Source organism: Coturnix japonica, chromosome 5 (assembly GCF_054131305.1).
Source record: "Coturnix japonica strain WE chromosome 5, WE-NBRP24, whole genome shotgun sequence".
NCBI classification, from domain to species: domain Eukaryota; kingdom Metazoa; phylum Chordata; class Aves; order Galliformes; family Phasianidae; genus Coturnix; species Coturnix japonica.
Genome location: NC_140667.1, coordinates 33,833,207 through 33,847,191, shown reverse-complemented (window position 1 = coordinate 33,847,191; position 13,985 = coordinate 33,833,207). Strand labels below are relative to the sequence as shown.

Genomic DNA, 13,985 nt, shown 5'->3' with positions numbered 1-13,985 from the left:
GAAAATAGGCAATATGAAGTAGGCACTACAAAACATCATTTCACTAAGATGATCCCTGACTTTCAAATGCTTCCAAAAATAACCTATTATGCACATAATCTTGGCCAAAAGAACCTTTGCTGTCTTTGTAGAGTATGTTTTGCCAAGTTTAAAGGCACTGGTAAAATAATAAAATTCTGTATAATTAAGGTTAACTGCAGCAAGTAATAAACGCAATGATCATTACTGCTGTCTACTTCTATTGGTCGGTAGGGACTATTTTCATCATTAAATGAAAAACAAAGCAGATTTTCCCTTGCTCCCAGCTCCATCTCTATGTACAGGCTTATTAAAAACACAGCACAAAAACACAGGATTATGACCTTACCTCAATTTTTTCCCATATGGTTTCATAATTCTCTTGATGTTGTATATCTTGCATGAGTTGACGAATTAAAGCTGATTTATTTGAGGCAGAAATTTCATTCTCAGTGGGCTGAGTGGAAGCAGTCCTTTCCAACTTTCCTTCAATATATTTCTTAATGCAAGACACAGGCATAGAAAGATCTTCATCAGAGAGAATATCACTGAGAGGCCCAGATTCAATACTGTCACCCAAGGAAGATACTATATCACTTGAAGAGCTTGGTGAAATTCTACCCATTTTTTTGTGTTTTTTTACCTGGTATGTTGGATACATTTCTGAATCTGAGTTCATTTCTGACAACTCCCAGTCATCAATATTTTGAATAGTTTCTCTTCTGGGCCTTTGAGGCAGCAGCTTTGTCAAATTTTCTAGTTTTAAAGCTAAAACTTCAGTCTGTTTGAGATGTGAAGGAAGTGCTAAATATTCATCAGAACCATACCAGACCTCACCATCTTTATTGTTAGTATGACTATAACTTGGTGATGAGGATAAACTTTTATTTTTCTTTCTTCTCAGTAAAAGTGGTGATGAGTCGATATGTTCAGAACCAGCTGAGGAAGCACTCTTTTGGCTACATTGTGAACTAAAAGGTTCAGTCTTGCCTTGTGATTGTCCATTTGGGTCTCCCCGATTACAAGAATCCGATGATGCAGAAGTAGAATCAGTTTCTGTGCCCTCTAGAGACTGTGAGTTATGAGAAGTGATTCCATTTCGTAGAGGACATCTTTTTTTGACTTCTACTGGTGGAGCTGTTTTACACATACGTACAGATGTTCTGCCAGCTTTCACTTTCTCTGGAGTGTCACAAGACTTCTTGTGCTTTGTTTTTTCTTTACAGGTGTGGGAACCAGGCTTTCCTAGACTTACAGGGCTGTCCTTAAAGTGATTATTTATTGTATACTCAAGATTTCTATCACCTATTTTATTTAAGCAATCATAAGACTGACTAACAGCAGATGGACTACTGTAGGTTGACTGTAAAGCCAGGGAAAGTTTGGACCTGTCTGGTGGATCTAGCAGCGAGGGTGTACTTCTACTCATTTCATTCTTTACTATCTGAGAGATTTGCCTTTTAAAGTCATTGGCTTCCATATAGTCTTTAAATACATCATCTTTCAGAAACAGACCTCTTTTTGGCAAAGTAGGCTGTGTAGGTGAATCTTCATTATAGTTAAAGCAGTCTCTTATGGATCTCTTAGGATTTGAGTTTTCACAGTGAGGGTGCTTGATTTTTTCACCACTGAGTTGTGGAAGATTGTATTCTGGTTTCTTTTGTGCAGAAACTGTTTTGCTTTCAGTTGAGATCCCATCTTCAGAGCAAGGTCCTTTGGAAACAGAAGAATTAGCAGAAGGAGACTGTGAAAGCTCATGTGGTCCTTTCCTGTCCTTGTTTTCATCTCCATCTTCTGATACAAGAGGTAAATTTTTACTTTTCTCATTTAATGCTTCATTACACTGAGGAGCAACAGAATTCGTTGCTACTGCAAGTAAACCCACACTTCTGATAAGTTCTGGAAAGTCCTTATCCATCTCACTGCAGTTCCAGGATTCAAATGATTTTGCTTTACCTTGGCTGGAGGTCATATCATCTAGAGCACCAAGCAGATCTTCACTTGGACTGTAGTCAGATAGTTCAAATGCAGTAATACCACAATCCAGTGACAAGTAATTTTGAGAACATTTGATAGTTAACTGTCCAGAATCATCAACTTCAGTTAAAGAGTCAAGACGATCCTGAAATACATGAAGAAATTGTACTGTTTAATTTCATATATCACACACAAAGTAATGAATTATCAACTTTATGTTTCATCGCCTAAGGTCTTTTAAAGCATTAATCACTGAACAACCAAGGAACGGAGAAAGTTCATCTAAGAAAAATAAAACAGAACTTTAGGACAAGTGGTTACAACTATTTAAAAACATCACAAAAAGCAGAAATTCATGTTTTAGGGTTCTAACTCTAGGAAGCTAAATCTGTATGCTGGTGTTTTGTTTTGTTTTTTGCTGGTTTGGTCTACATAATAGATATTTTTAAAGCAAAGTTGTGCTTTAAAAGAATGTGCAGTTAACCCTACAGTCTCACAACAAGCCACTTGGACTATGGTCTGAACCAGAAGAATCTCAATAAAGAAGGCTACTGTTTGCAGTCTTCTACAAACACATTTGAGCTGTGTACTCTGCCCACCCCACTTACATTAGTCGAAGTAACATACAAAAAATTTGTATGTAGAAAAGAACAACTGAAATCTTGGGCATGGAAAATATTTTTTATTTAGCATATTATATCCAGATGTAGAACCTATGCCACAAACTGTTCGTCATCAATAATCCAGAATTAAAAAGGGAAGTTTCTATAAAACTCTTGAAATTCCATTCTGGAGCTGCATTTATTAAGGAAAATAATGACTAAGCAATGATTTGTATTGCAGATGCATTTTTCCTCTAATCTGAGGAAAACATTAGAAACTGTAAGGCCACATATAAATCAAACCCCTTCCCAAAGGCCCAAGGGGCCTTCCTTTCTCCTGAGTAATGAACTCCATTCCTTCGTCTCTTAAAAAATTTGTGTTTATGAATCTTAATAAAATTTACAATCACATTCATTAGACCGTTTTGCTTGGTCATTTCTCAGGCAGCCATTTAAATGTGTGCGTCAGATGAGCATTATTTAATGCCAGTATTACCACAGTTTTATTATTGTTTTTATTTCAGGAAAATATTCTATTAATTATATGCACAGCTACCAATAGAAATGACTTACTTCAAAAAATCTGCCTGTTTCCACATAGTAACATTTCCTGTAAAACTTTGTAGGTTGCATTTCCAAAACCTTCTTGTATTTATATTTGATCCAGCACTTGATTTTTGTGTTTTTTTTTTTTAACTCATTCCAATAAGTTTAATTAATTAGCAATTAATTTGTATTTCTACTACGAATTTCTTAACTGTTTGAAAACATTCAAATTCACAGTATATTAATGTGGACTTATACTGGCTCTTTCCATGTTTCTTATTTTTATCAGTTGTGAAGCACAACTCATAAATTAGGTTCCGCTAGGAAGAACTCAGGCTGCACTGAACTGATTTTTCTTTCCTTCTTAGCTATTCCCGGGTAGTTCGTAAAGGGAAAAAGTCCTTCAAAATATTAATTTCCTAAAGTTCTTATTTAAAAATCTGTTTCCTCAATTTGGCATCACCATCATAGCAGCTTGTCCCATTGGTTTTTAATCTGTTTCCTCAAAGTGTGAAATCTCATGTATTTCTTCTTGCTGACACCAAGATTCCCAAAAGTACAGTTACAGTTAATTTTACCAAATGCTATTTATGCTTTACCTGGGAGAAATTAAAGAATTGTGATAGAATATACTGCTTTTTCTTTATTTTTTATTTATTTATTTATATATTATTATTAGACCATACAAGACAATCTGGGGGGAAAAAGAAAAAGAAAAAAAAAAAAAAAAGCCATTTACCTCTCCAGTCAGTCCTCCCCTTTTTTTAGAAGGACATTTTTTATAGCAGTTTTAATAAAGCCATATGGGACATTTTCTGTTTCTTTGTATCTGAATCAGCCCTTTTCTTAGGTCTTGAAATCACCACACTAGTGCCAAAAAATAAAGATTTCACCCTAAGTCACCACTCCAGATGTTCAGACAAGCATCGGTTTCTTTTGCACTTGCCAGAGAGGATTTATTATCAACAGCAAAGGAGAAACTGAATCTGAAGAGTCAGAGGCACATTTAACAGGAAGAGGGGGTGTGGAAGGTGGGCCTGGGCATGTCTGAATATTGATTTCAGGGCCACCCACTTTCTTGTAGGAAAGACATATAAAAACTCAAAGGGAGCAGAAAGGTATGCACATTCTCATTAAACTTGAAGGATCCGAAATTAAGGACGTCTTCACGGGGCTTTTCGCTTCCTATGTAATATAGGTCGCAGAATCCAGACAAGTGATGCCCCCCAGCGGTCAATATTGGGTACAGTCTTGTTCATCTCAATGATCAAGTTACCTGGATAAAGGGACAGAGTGCACCTTCAGCAAGTTTGCTGCTCACATAAAACTAGAGTTTGCTGATGTTTTTCAGAATGCTGTGCTGACTTGCAGAGAAATCTGAGCAGCTGGAGAGTTGGGTGAAGAAAAATCTCATGAAGTTCAACAAAGGCAAGTTCAGGGTTCTACACCAATACAGCTTTGCAGCTGACCTACTGGAAAGTATCTCTGTAGAAAAGGAGCTATGGGTCCAGGTGGACACCAAGTTGCATGTAAAAATTCGGTTTTGAATTGCACATGACTTTTAAATTCAAGAGCAACTAGATAGTCCTCTATAAATGTTTCCATTCCTTTATGAAAATTATTTCAACCAGGAGATAACTTTATTTACCACTAGTACAATATTTCTGAAAGCTTGTCTTACTGGTTCTTCTCTTTGCTTGGTTCAGACACTAACTGAAAACGCTCAAGATAGGTTCTTACAAAAGTAGCACTAAATATCTACACTTAAAATAGTTAACATAGCAATTTAAAATGTGCAACAGGGACAAGCTTCTTCAGATAGAGATAAAATTGTCAAAAATGTTTAATTTAGTTACTATACCTCCTTTGTCTCTTCAGAAAATGCTTGCAGAATATCAGTCTGTCTCGTGTAGTTTCCATTGGCGTCTTGTAGCCCCTGGAGAATGCGCTCCCTCAGAACCAGAACAGAAACACGGAGCTGGTGCCAAAGTAGTTGTACTGTATGGATATCGACTATCACATTGACAGAGTATGAGAGAAGCTTCAGGGAAAACTCAGTCTCTAGTAGAGCATGAATTTGTTCAACATGATCAGATATATCTTCACAAATATCCTGTAATGGAAAAATAAAGTATGTATTAAGCTATAAGTAAGGTCCGTCTATATATCAGATCTACCTGTCAACCACATTTTATTAATTGCTGATTAGTTTATTTCACAGAGGAAAGATAACATAGTGAACACATCTAGGGCTCTCTCTCCATTTATTTATTTGTTTATGGCAATGCTATCACAACTGAACCAGCAGCTGACTTGTTTGTCAGGAATGCTCAGTAAGCCCAGCATACAGTAAGGAAAGATGGCACAACAAGGTCACATGAAACAGAAGCAGAAAACTAACACTGTAAACTGACATCCTGGGAGACAGAAATAGGAATGAAAGTGATAATATTGCCACAATGAATGTCTCTCTCTATCCTCTTTTTTTCCCTCCTCCAGTTAAAATGCAAACTATCTGATCTGTCCCATCATTAAGAAAATTTTTGACAGTATTTCCCTTTAAACCAGGCCTCTATAACTGAGTTGGGCAACAGTCTGGAATGGATTCAATGTAGATAAGCTATTCCTGAGATCAACTGCTGACTGCTGCAATGAGAAGTCACTAATTTTTGCATAGTCTTGTTCTGAAACTGAATCAAACAGAAAATGAGTGGAAGAGAAGCTGTGAACAGTTGTGTTGAGAAAGCAGAGAAGAAAATGTAAGTTACCAAGTTATAAAATAAAGACTTTGATGGGATTGTATCCTCCAAATTTAACAATATTCCAGATTTCTGAACTATACTACAGTGTAAGGTCTTTATGATTGGCATCTGATTTTCTTCGTGAAAGGAATAATTTAGGTAGCACAGGACTTTAAGGAATACTTAGACAAAAACTACTGAGTGAATAAGTGAATAATGCTGCTTTAAAACAACCCAGTTTGAATATTGTGTCTAAAGAACATGTTATAAACAAGTAAAGAAATGCAATTAAAATATTGAAAAAATAGCACCAGAGTCCAGTAAATGGAAGTATAAAAATACATAACACTAATAAAAATGAGAACAAGCAACATAATTTTGATTCATTTCAAATTTGCTTTCTGTCAAAACAATCCCATTAAACAATTATAATAAAAGCTTGTGTTTCTGATGATACTCATGGTTTTGAACAGCAGTAGAGTAACAACATATTCAATAAAGCTGATCCCTTCTAAATTAATAATATAGAAGAGGGATTTTTATCTGTTCAGATTTGACAATTTCAGTCTGAAAGTAAAGCCAAATTATTGAATGTGAAGCTGTATGTACATAACAAATTAAACCAAAGTTAAATCTCAAGAAAATATTAAAAAATACATTTAGTACTAGAGATAGAATATTAGCCTTAAATAAACTGCTTTGGTTGAGTACTATGAGCAGCAGCTTCTTTTTATAAAGTCCTGACAGCTAAATCAAGTCTCTTTGCAGGAGTAGCTCCCAGAAGTGCCAGAGATGAGCACAGAAACATTGGAGTTTCAATGAGCAGAGTTTTGGATCTGCTTTCAGAAGGAGGCGATCTCCCTTCCTCTCCCCCCCACTCCCCCCTTTCCATCCCTTGATCATTTGGTCATGACAACTAGCATCTATACTTTCAAGCACCTGGCAATGCTCAGGGCGGCACATGCTCAGAGCTTCAAATGTTCACACACTGTCTCAAGTGTTACCAGATTACTGCACTAAACCCATTCTGCAGGCATAAAGGCACAGCTAAAACTCTTGGCAAACCACAATAGAAACTTTACTGGAAAACACAGATGTATTACTATGTTGTTGCAAATATTTTGAAGAATATTTTAAGCAAATCAGACTGAATTTGCATTCACTTCTCCAGTGCTGCTTATGTCTCCTTCCTTCTGGCCATAAAATAGTTTAATTTTCATTCTCAGTAACAGTGCACTGTGCAGTAACTGCAAATTTCTATGTCTGTACAAAAAATATTTTGTATACTCTCAGCTGGATAAGCTTAATTACATGCCAAAGTGCAAAATAAGTTTTCACTATTTTCAAGCTTCTCAAGCACATACTCACCTGTTGAATTAAACTGCCAAAAAGATTCTCAAAAGAGAGTTTTGACAAGGATAAACTGTCAACGTATGAAAACACTAAGTAATGAATCTAGATACTACAGCATATCAAGAACTCAGAACCTCAATTAATTTTTCTCTGGAGTTACTGTTACTCTGTCTCCAAAAGCATCTAAAGTTTCTGACATAGACGAACTTTCCACAGCAACAAATAAAAGTCTCTCCTAAAATGCAAATCACAGCACTACCAAAGGTTTCAAAGTAGCCCGTATTCAAGGACATACTCTAAAAATTTTTACAAGGCTTGTTATAAATTGCAGATTTTCCTTAACAATTAAACTCTGAAACACTTTACAGTTTAGAGCATTACAGCAGCCAAATGCTTCATGTACTAACAAGATAATTAACCACCCATGACAGGTCCAGCAACATGGAGAGACCTTAAGGCCAACCTGTGCAACATACAAGGTCACATATACATAAACAACTTATAAATGCCTTTTTACTTTGCTGATAAATATGCTGACATCAGGTGCTTTCTACAGCTGTGTTTTTCTGGGGTGTTTTGCTTTTTTCTTGTGTTTGCTGCATTGGGTTTTGTTGGAAAAAAAAAAAAAAACAAACAAAGAAAAGAAAAAAACACCACTTAGTAGATGAAAATCAGATTGAAAAGGAAGTTTGATTTAATTTACAGTTGGGCCAGGCGTAGATTTAAAGGAACTTAACTCCCCTATTAATCGATCCAAATAGTCAATGTTCAGAAGTCTACAATGCATGCACAGTATGTCCAGGTTGCATTGTCCTTTACCATATCTGTTGTGTGGTCCACTTGTACACACCATCCAAGTCTGAAGAGCAGCCAGAGCAGTTTTGTTTACTGGGAGCTTACAAGCAGGTAGCATCAATGCAACAGCTTTACTGAACATGCACAAACCCTGCATGACTGCCAGCAGTGGATCTGCAGCCTCTGATGTGCTAGATTCTGAATACATGATTCATGGCCATACACCAGTCTACTGGGTATTTCTGGACAAGAACCACGAGAGCCATAAGATCATCTACCTGCATCACACAGAACAGGTAACTTCCTATTTTCACTTGATTTTGTGGCTGTTTTCACATGAGCTGGATATCTTTTCACCAGATGGTTGGTTCCTAGATAAAACAGATCAGGACTGGGTTTAGAGAGATTTCATCTCATATTAAATTTGGAAAAAGAAATTAGGTCCCTGTTGGTATCTGCTTTCCCTGCTTTGTAACTGTCATATGATGATGGAAGGCAGAGGCTCAGCAATGGAAGAGAAATTGCTGCCTAAGACTAATGCTAGCACTTCAGCAAGGACAAATGTTGGCTTTTGTCATACACATTACTGCTGCTTATACCTTAGCAGTAGTGTCAATAAGGCTGCAATCTATTTACTTATCTTTTCTTTATGCTTGTCTGGTACAAAATTACCTCTTGAGAGGAAAAAATACAACCTCAAATCCAGATGATATTGTCCAGTATAACATTTTCTTCATACTGTATATAATATTTAGATTTACAGATAATTCAGCAAAATGAAAATATTACCTCTATCACAGCTTCCAATTCAATATTTAAAAAATAATTAATGCAGTTCAAATACATCATGGAAACCCCACCAGAGATCCAACGTTAACGGTAGAAATAAGTTATTCATTCCAAGAGAATCCAAAGTTTAGTCTTTCCAGGTAAAACTGCTGGAATCAAGATATTTCCAGGGTTTATTCAAGTCCTGCCTTCAACTGTGGCACTGTTCAACAGTGGGGGTACTCATGGTAAAATAAAAAATAGAAAAAAAATCGAGCAACAACACACTGCAACTTACAAAGTCTGCAGAGATGAGATGGTGCCTAGTGAGATATTACCTAAATTCTGCAATGAGTGCAAGTTGTTATTACCAGAATAGGAAGTAGATAAAATAACCAACATACTTTAAGTAAAAAAAGTGTTTATCTTCTGGCATTTATCTTAGGTCAATCACAATAATATATGGCCTACAAATGAAAGTATATAAATTCTTAGCCATTTTATACTATATAGTTTAATATCAAGAGCTGTTAGAGCCTGAATTTTACAGTGTACCATTTCCATAGCTACTTTTTTTGCCATCATTTACCTCAAGCCATCCACTGCACACTTTTATTTTTAAATTACTTCCTACTTGTGTCAAGGTAAAAGTTCTGTCATCCTTCATGGAATATCCTGTGCATGGACTGTGGAATTCCTTTGGCCAGAGAGGCTGCATCCACTTGGCTGCCAACTGCCCACTTCACTCAGTCTCTCAGGCAGCTGATCCTGTAATTTGCAGCTGCTGAATCCATCAGCCAGCTCATAACCCTTTGCATCAACCAAAATAGCCTGAAATGAAAACATTGCAGTAGACAAAGTGCATAAACAAACCCTCCAGAGCCCGTGAAATCTAAGCTTTGATGTTAACTGTAAAAATATATACACTTTTATCTGCTCCTCAAGAAATTCTGCTACAACATATGTGAAACTACCAAAAGACAAAAGGTTGCAATATGTTACTCCAGAGTTAATATCAGTAACAGAGAAGCTGTACACTAGATTCTTTGATCTCACAGTAAAACCTCAGTATGAAAAACAGGTTGCCATTAGTCTTACAATTACTGCACATGCAAAACAAAAAATATGATTTATTAAAACATCTCTCCACTTGGTATTTCCTTTTAAGTGTCTTTTAATTGCTCAGAAGACCAAGTTGTGATCAGTTGCTACCCTTTAGAAAAAAATGTGAATCTGTCAATCATTTTTGAAACATACTTGCAAACTATGAATTAAACTCATTCTGCATGCCCTTGTATGCTTACACAGAGAATACAAAGAATTTTTATTGCTAAACAAAGATTTACAGCTTTAAATAGCCATGCATTAAAAAAAATAAAAAAAAAAATTAAAAAAAATAGTTTGACCAAGCAAAATCCAAGCCTTGGAAAGCTCTAGACTTAACTGCAAGTTTTAAGTCAGCAAAGAGCTGAATTACTCAAGTATTGTAGCTTGTGTCATTGTGGCATCCAGAAGCTAGGGGAAATGAAAGCAATTTACCACTGCAAATCACAGCAGCAGAACCGCTAACAAGAGGTTCTAAGGCCACTGACCCTACCTTTTGCTTACAACAGCATCTTGGGAACATATTGGTCCTCAAAGTAAATTTCTCCACTTATAATTTTCAGACTACTGAGCTCAACTTTCTTGGTTTGCCAGTCATTTCTGAACACTGTTCTCTTTCTTGTTTGTCTGTTATTTCAGCTTATCTTTATTATGAAAACTTAAAATTCCAGCAAGTAGTCTGCATTATACCTTTTAATAAAATTCTCAGAAACTTGTTTGAATATGGCAAAATTATTAATCTGACTGCTGTGTTTTCTCTGTAGAATAACTTGCTTTTTTTCCCCCTTAAAGTACTCTGCTTTTAAACAGATTTCAATATAAATTATCAGGTCTTACAAGAGCCTCGTTGCCCTGGCACCCGATACTCAATAAAGAAATTTCAAAATAACTATCCAGTCCAATGATCAGGCCAGAAGGCACATCCTTAATGTAATCTGTCATCTCAGCATTCAGTGACTAACATTCTTATATCCCTGTACTTCAGTATAATGTGAAATAGATGTCAAAACACCGATTCTTTGACAGAGCTGTTGTAGTAACAGTTTGTCTGGGAACGTGGAAGATACGGAGCTGCTCTGTAATAACTTTTTATTAGCTTGTATGATATATTTTATTTGGATGTTTAGTGTATAAGTATACTGGTCAACTGTCACTCCTCAAGGAAAAAGGCTGGAAGAAAGGAAGAAATGATGTCACTCACTAAGCACTTCAAGCTGCTAATGTTATGACACCTGAAATGCTAATTGCAAAGCTCCAGTCTCAGGATACCAGCAGTTTGCACTTGTGCTGCCATGTGAGCCACTGCTGGGGCCAAAGGATAAAACATACTGTAAAGAAGGAAAAGGATTCTATTGTCCAGAGGAAGTGCAGTTGCTGCAGGAAGATATTCCAGCCAACTTCCAGGACCAGCTGCAGTGCCATAAAAACCTAGGCTAGCCTCTAGTTTTACTGCTGAAGAGTGCAGCTTCAGAGAAGATAAACTGCTTTAAAATGTTTATTTCACTTATTAAGCTTTGATTTTAAAAGACTTTCTGATCACAGCATTCATCGCAGTCCAGATTCTTAAATAGAATGCATTATTCAGTCCACCCAGCAAACTTCAGATAGCTGATGTCCAAAACAGTTATGGCAATAAGGCCTGGTGTGTAACAGAACTGGAGAACCACAGAACTTTGCAACTGTAAAATGAGAACTACTGAAAGAGTAACACATAAATAGATCTGAACAAGCCATTTCTGGGATATTCTTGCCATTTTTAAAATGGAACAAGACAATTTCTAGAATTCTTCAAGCCTTCTGCAGGGCCATAAGATATTTGTTGTTCAAGCTCTATTTGCTGATAAGAATCTCCTTCTATCATTCATATAAAAAAACAGATGCCATTCTCTTGAAGTATTTTAAGTTTAGAGCTAGGAGACACTAAACTTAACTGGGACCTTTCCTGGAGTTAAACTCCTAAGAGAAACTCCCATTTTAGACAAAAGAGAGACATTTCTTGGTGAAAGACAGAAGTTTCATTTCTGAATTAAGTTAGAAATAGCTAAGTGTAACTACACATAAACAGCAGAAAATACTTTAGACAACAATAAACAACTGTGATGTGTGACACATCAGAATAAATAAAAGGATCTGCAAGTTCACGCAGAATAAAAAAATCCATCCTTCAGTACAGACATGCAAAGCACAAGGGAAAAATGTTAATCAAAACATTTTGACTTGCTAAAGTCAAAGCATGTTTACCTTGTTCATTCTCTGACTAAGGCTTGGTGGTTATAACAGAATTTGATTAAGGATGGTGAGACTTTTACTCTCACATCAAATGCTCAGTTTGGTGACTCTCTTTTCCGGAGCAAGTCAGAAGTGAAGAATCACAGAATCGTGTGTCTCACAAGAGCAAAATAGAAGGGGATCTCATATGGTTCACACAGGCCTGCCTTCTGAGTTTATCAAGGTCCATCTGAATGGTGTCCCTTTTTTCTGCTCTGTCACTCAGCTTGGTGTCATCAGTAAACTTGCTGAGGGTGCACTTGATCCATTATCAATGTCATTAATAAAGATGTTAAAGAGTACCAGACCCAAGATAGGTCCCTGGGGGACATCACTTTTTACTGGCCTCCACTTGGAGGTAGAGCCATTGACCACAACTGGCTGTGACATTCCAACCAATTCCTTATCCACCAAATAGTCTGCCCTTTAAATCCACATCTTCCTAATTTAGAGATAAGGATGTGATTGGTGACCATGTCTAAGGCCTTGTAGAAGTTCAAGTAGATTATATCAGTTGCCTTCCCTTTGTCCACCAGTGCTGTTACTCTATCATAGAAAGCCATCAGATTGGTCAGGCATGACTTTACTTTGGTGAAGCCACGCTAGCTGTATTGGATCACCCACTTGTCCCTCATGTGCTTTAACAAGTCTTCCAGGTGGATCTATGGAAAGTGTGTGGTGTGGTGTCTTCTTTTCAAATAAATAATCCATGACCTTGAATTTTTTTGTTAGATGTTAATAGTGGAATACTGTCTAAATATCAAATGATTAAAATTAATTTTATACCATATCTGCAGTATCTTAATCACAAATATTTCTAACATAATTAAAAAACAAAAACAAAACACAAAACAAGAACAAAACCCTAACTCTGTTGTATTTAATAGACACAAGGAAGCACATACTCCCAGTTATACCAGCCCTAAGAAACTTAAAATTCAGTATCATTAAAATAGATGTTTGTTTGGACTGTTTTTAAGATTCAGCATGCTATAGGCTAATATTTTAATACTATTTAAGAACTAAGCACTTTAAAACTGGAAAAAAATATTATCGCTAGAAGTATTTAAAGTACAACATAATTGTAATTTTGTGTTACAAGACTGTAGAGTCTGCGCTAAGCTGATACATAGCCTATACTAATTTGGTCTTTCTGAAAGTCAGCTTCTGCTCTAGCAGGACAGTTCCCTTAAAAGCACCAATTTTAGCTTTACAAAATAACTTTCCAGTGTAAAGCACCAGGCCTAATGGTTATTAAGCTTTTGTTGCTGCTTGAGAAAGAAATTGTGCTTAACAGAGTAGGAATGAAGTGCCTTGAAAGGCGCAGTGAATGAGCAATACTTATTTAAATATTTATTCCTTTACACATACACACAAACATATATAGGCAAATATTTGTATTACATATTACTATCTAGGATAACATCCTTGGATTTATAAACTGCTTCACAGACAGTGAAAGTCATATCTTTGAGCAAGCAAGTCAGTATGACCTGTGGTTGTGGCTGAGACAAACTGTTATGCTGACAAATAACAGTTTTATCAACCTTTCATTTCATTGTGTGTCATCTCGTTTTGTTTTTTAGCTATACAAAGATAAGTCATAAAGTGTCTTTGTCTAGACTATAGCTTCCAGTGATGAGTGTAACTTCTACCTCCGTGAAGGAGCAGTGAGAAAAAGAAAGGCTGTCGACAAGTCAGCCAGTAAACTAACTCTTTGAATTTCACAATCTGAACTTGTCTATGTGGAAGTTAATGAACTTATCATGGTTAATTTAGCCTCATTGAATCCTGAATTTATACTACCTCAAAT

General features: G+C 36.2%; 1 protein-coding gene across 4 annotated transcripts in view; it reads right to left on the bottom strand.

Moving 5' to 3' along the window:
- AKAP6 (A-kinase anchoring protein 6) overlaps nucleotides 1–13,985 on the bottom strand; it is a 252,582-nt gene that overhangs the window by 168,411 nt on the left and 70,186 nt on the right. For all 4 annotated transcript variants that reach the window (XM_032444905.2, XM_032444906.2, XM_085549107.1 and 1 more), the window contains 2 exons: nucleotides 5,005–5,256; nucleotides 368–2,140 (listed from right to left, as the gene is read on the bottom strand). In XM_032444905.2, the coding sequence (XP_032300796.2) occupies nucleotides 368–2,140; nucleotides 5,005–5,256 (2,025 nt within the window). The remainder of the gene's footprint in view (nucleotides 1–367; nucleotides 2,141–5,004; nucleotides 5,257–13,985) is intronic.